General features: G+C 36.8%; 1 protein-coding gene across 1 annotated transcript in view; it reads left to right on the forward strand.

Moving 5' to 3' along the window:
• The window catches only part of LOC132036120 (uncharacterized), an 8972-nt gene extending 4762 nt beyond the window's left edge, over positions 1-4210 (forward strand). The window contains exons 8-15 of the mRNA XM_059426358.1: positions 149-1323; positions 1628-2149; positions 2309-2461; positions 2561-2757; positions 2862-3072; positions 3179-3416; positions 3546-3687; positions 3763-4210. Of these exons, the coding sequence (XP_059282341.1) occupies positions 149-1323; positions 1628-2149; positions 2309-2461; positions 2561-2757; positions 2862-3072; positions 3179-3416; positions 3546-3687; positions 3763-4074 (2950 nt within the window). The 3' untranslated portion in view covers positions 4075-4210. The remainder of the gene's footprint in view (positions 1-148; positions 1324-1627; positions 2150-2308; positions 2462-2560; positions 2758-2861; positions 3073-3178; positions 3417-3545; positions 3688-3762) is intronic.
• Positions 4211-4624: the final 414 nt, after the last annotated feature.

Genomic DNA, 4624 nt, shown 5'->3' on the forward strand with positions numbered 1-4624 from the left:
GTCAAAATTCCATAAAAATGCTCTTGACTCATGTTGCTGGAAAAATAAATATTATTCCTGCACCATTGCATAGCCATATACCATTAGGTAATTTTCTCTTGTTATTGTTGTTTGCACTCTTGGTGATTTTATATCAATGTGATGCAAGGAACACCATCAATGGAAGCAGTAAGTTAGTTGACAATGAGGAAACTCTAGTATCTACTGGAGAGAAGTTTGAAATGGGATTCTTTTCTTATGATGGAGATCAGTTAAACAAATATGTGGGCATATGGTATTACAATTTGAGTCCAAGAACTGTTGTATGGGTTGCTAATTGGAAAAATCCGATTCAAGCTTCAAGAATTAAGAATGAGGATATTTCCGTCGTCGTTGAAGATGGTGACCTCAAAGTGTGGAATTCAAATAGTAAAGACACTTATTTCTCCACACAAATCGGTAGTGCTGATAACGGGACAGTAGAGTTGTTGGATACAGGGAACTTGGTTTTAGTTGCTGAATCAGGAGTTAAACTATGGCAGAGTTTTCTGTATCCAACCAATACTTTTCTTCCTGGAATGAAAATGGATGAGAAGTTGAAGTTGACTGACTCAAAAAGTGGGAAGTACACATTCCAATTTGATCAATCAAGCAAAAAGAAATATGTTATACTTCAGACGCAAGGCGGGATTCACTGGAAAGGGTCCGCGAAATTAGCTACTTCTGGACATTTCAGTTTCAATCAGATGCCTGGTTATCTCGCTTACATGTTGTCCAACTTCACTGAGAATGACACTGTCAATAATTCAGTGGAAGCGACGACAGGAACATTCAAGTATTATAGGCTCCTAATGAACTCCTCGGGGGAAATACAATTCTATGGTTTGGATAACGATATAAGTGGATGGTCTTTGATTTGGTCAGCGCCAAAAGATACATGTGATGTGTATAAGAAATGTGGGAAGTTTAGCATTTGTAACAGCAACCTTGAGCCAGCATGCAAGTGTTTGCCCGGGTTTGAGCCCGACTCTGCTGAAAATTTAAGAGCTGGAGGATTTTCAGGTGGTTGTTCCAGGATGTCAGTTAACTCCTGCAAAGACAATGTGGAAGCACTTGACACGTTCTTGGATCTGAAGTCAATGAAATTCGGGAGTCCAGACCGGTTATACAAAAAGATTAATACCAATGAGGACTGCAGGAAATTTTGTCTAGGCAACTGCACGTGCGAGGCCTATACTTTTGATAATTCTGGATGCTGGATTTGGTTCTCTAGTCTCAAGAATCTCCAGGAGAACTACAATGGTGGCTTCAACCTCTCTGTCCGTGTCAGCATTTCCAAAATTGGTATTTTCTTTTCTGATTTAAATAATTGCAGTACAATGTCTTTCAGTTATCTAGTTTATAAGATAGCCAGCATTTGTATAGATTTTGTATATTTAAGTATAAATATACATATAGTATACATAATTATACATGTAATATACATAATTAGTGTATATGTTCTGTATATTTTGGCTAACGTCCATAATTAAGTTCGGCCAACGGGCCAAAAATGAAAGATTCCCTTTAACTTATGTACATAGACAGTTTAAATAAGGAGCTAATGTGTGTATAAATAGTACAGTAATTTTATTTTTTGGCTTTGCAGAAGCAACAAGGAGAAATTGCAAGCCTTGTGGCACAAACCAAATACCATATCCATTAAGCAGTGGACCATATTGTGGAGACCCTTTGTATTATAGTTTCTCATGTGATGATTTAGCCGGCCAGGTAAGCTTCCAGACATCGAAAGGCAACTATACCGTTATTAACTTTGATAGGGGGGACAACACGTTTGTTATAGAAGCAGCCGACAAAGAATCTGCTGGTAATTGTGATGACAAAGGGCTGGTGACAGGAATTTCTTGGTTCAACCAGTCATCGTCTTTTAAGGTGATAGACTGGTGTTACAATCCCAAAAAGAATCTTACTTCGGCAGCTTTAAGTCGAAGGAACGATTTAATATTGATCAGTTGGAATCCCCCATTGGAGCCAATTTGCACTACCTCAGAAAACTGCACAGATTGGCCAAATTCAACATGCAATGTAACAGAACAAGGAGATAGGAGATGCACATGCAAATCTGATTACAAATGGGATGGTTTGATCTCGAATTGTTCCTTGAGCTCAGGTGGGGATCAATGTTCCTTACTACAAATGGTTTTCTTCTTTTGATTTTCTTGCCAATAGTTCAATGTTACCTTTTTCTTGCTTACCAAATGGTATCTCTATGTTCTCCATATGACCTTTCTGATACCAACACATGTTTCATTTCTTAAATTTGCTTCAGACCATGGAACACAAGGACCATCTATTGCGAAACGGGCCCCCTCACGGAATCAGAGAGCTCTTTTAATTTCCATCTCTTTAATTCTTGGAATTATAATTTTGTGCAGCACTAGTTACATAATATACCTGAACAATAGAGTGGCAAGAACTAAAGGTAAGAATCAAGAAATCTCATCTGGCTTTCTCAAGTTCAGCTTTTGGAGATAGATTATGACAAATATCGTAACTAATTACTTAATTGGGTTGATTTTAGAATCCAGAAAAATTGTTTTGGGGAATCCTATGGAGCACTTGCCTCGTAGAGAAATTATCAATGAAGATTTGATCACTGCAGATGAAAAGAAACAGATTGATGTTCCATTTTTCAGCTTGAATAGCATACTAGTAGCTACAGACTACTTTTCCAATGCAACTAAGCTTGGGCAAGGTGGATTTGGACCTGTTTATAAGGTTTGATCACCTTCTTTTGCCTTTCGTTTGTTGTTTAGTTGATGTACCATTCGGATTTATTTATTTTCGTTATACAACGATTCTGACAAAAATTATACATACAGGGTAAGTTTCCTGAAGGTGCAGACTTGGCAGTGAAAAGGTTGTCAAGTCATTCCGGACAAGGTGTTGAAGAATTTAAAACTGAAGTAATGTTAATTGCCAAACTGCAGCACAGAAATTTAGTTAGGCTTCTAGGCTATTGTGTTGAGGCAAATGAAAAGATTTTGCTATATGAATATATGTCCAACAAAAGCTTGGATACATTTATATTCGGTCAGTATACTCCACTCCCTATCTCAAAACTCTTCGTAATGTTTTATACAAATATATAGTTTTCACATTGATTATCTCTAAGTTATCCTTGTAAACTTGCAAATAGATCATAGATTGTGCCAATTATTGGACTGGAGGACACGTTTCGACATTGTATTGGGTATCGCTCGAGGGCTTCTTTATCTTCACCAAGACTCAAGGCTAAGGATTATTCATAGAGATCTAAAGACAAGCAACATATTGTTAGATGAAGAAATGAATGCCAAAATTTCAGATTTTGGGTTGGCAAGGATTGTTGAAGGAAAAAGTACAGAAGCTAATACAAACAGAGTTGTTGGAACTTAGTAAGTCTCCGAGTACTGTTTTCAGCTTTGATCATTTGGAGAGCAAACACACACGCATCTAAAATTTGGTACTATTTCACTATATATGCACTTCCTTTGATGTCTAATTGTATGGAATATTAAAAACAGTGGCTATATGTCACCGGAGTATGCATTGGAGGGACTCTTTTCGATCAAATCCGATGTATTTGCCTTCGGAGTGGTAGTACTAGAAATCATCAGTGGAAAGAGAAACATGAATTTTTTCGAAGATGTAAATCTCACTGGTTATGTAAGTACAAAAATATCCCTCATTAATTTGTCATTCTGTTAAAGCTTTCAATGACTCAAAAAATACTAATCACAGGTATGGAGACTGTGGATGAAAGACAAGGCATTAGACATGATGGATCAAACTATTGTTGATTCGTGCGAGGACAAGGAAGTGATAAAGTGCATAAATGTGGCACTTCTATGCTTGCAAGAAGATCCAGGTGATCGTCCCACAATGTCAAATGTAGTCCTTATGCTTGGAGGCGAAAGCATGACTCTTCCAAGACCAAATCAACCACATTTTATCACAAGAAGAAATGCTTCAAGTACATCTTCTTCCTCTTCTAAGCACTACAGCACTTCCAACAAACAGTTGACGATAACTCATGAAGAAGAAGGCCGATGACATATAGATGTAAATGCATGACGAATAAGTAAACAGTATTTTAAGAGATCATCTACTCCATACTTTTCTTTTGACTCAGTGTGATTCTTCCATTTAAACTTTTGGCGTGCTTAATACAAATTGTTTCTTCCCACTAGTGATAATACGTCACTTGAATTCAAAGTTATATTCCTTTACTGTCCAACATTTTTTTCTGTATTTGTTGGTGTAGGATTTCCTGGAACATTACGTATCATCTTTTAGGGACTTGGCATCCTTATCTTTTCCCTACCGTCATCCAAGGTTGTATGCATTGTGACTTTATAACAAATGTGATAGTTGAACTCACTAGTGATATTATCGGCATTAAGTCTAGATGCACACGGCTTCAAAACACAGTATTAGGGCGTAAGACGCCTTTTATATCCTCTAACAAACATCATAATTGAAAAAAACAACTCATAAACATCAAGAAATAACAAGAATAGTAGTGAAGAAACCAAACTATATATATATCAAATCATAGTCAACCCAATAAAATGTTATTTAAGACAGGATTGTTAGTATCTTC

This window comes from Lycium ferocissimum, chromosome 11 (assembly GCF_029784015.1).
Source record: "Lycium ferocissimum isolate CSIRO_LF1 chromosome 11, AGI_CSIRO_Lferr_CH_V1, whole genome shotgun sequence".
NCBI classification, from domain to species: domain Eukaryota; kingdom Viridiplantae; phylum Streptophyta; class Magnoliopsida; order Solanales; family Solanaceae; genus Lycium; species Lycium ferocissimum.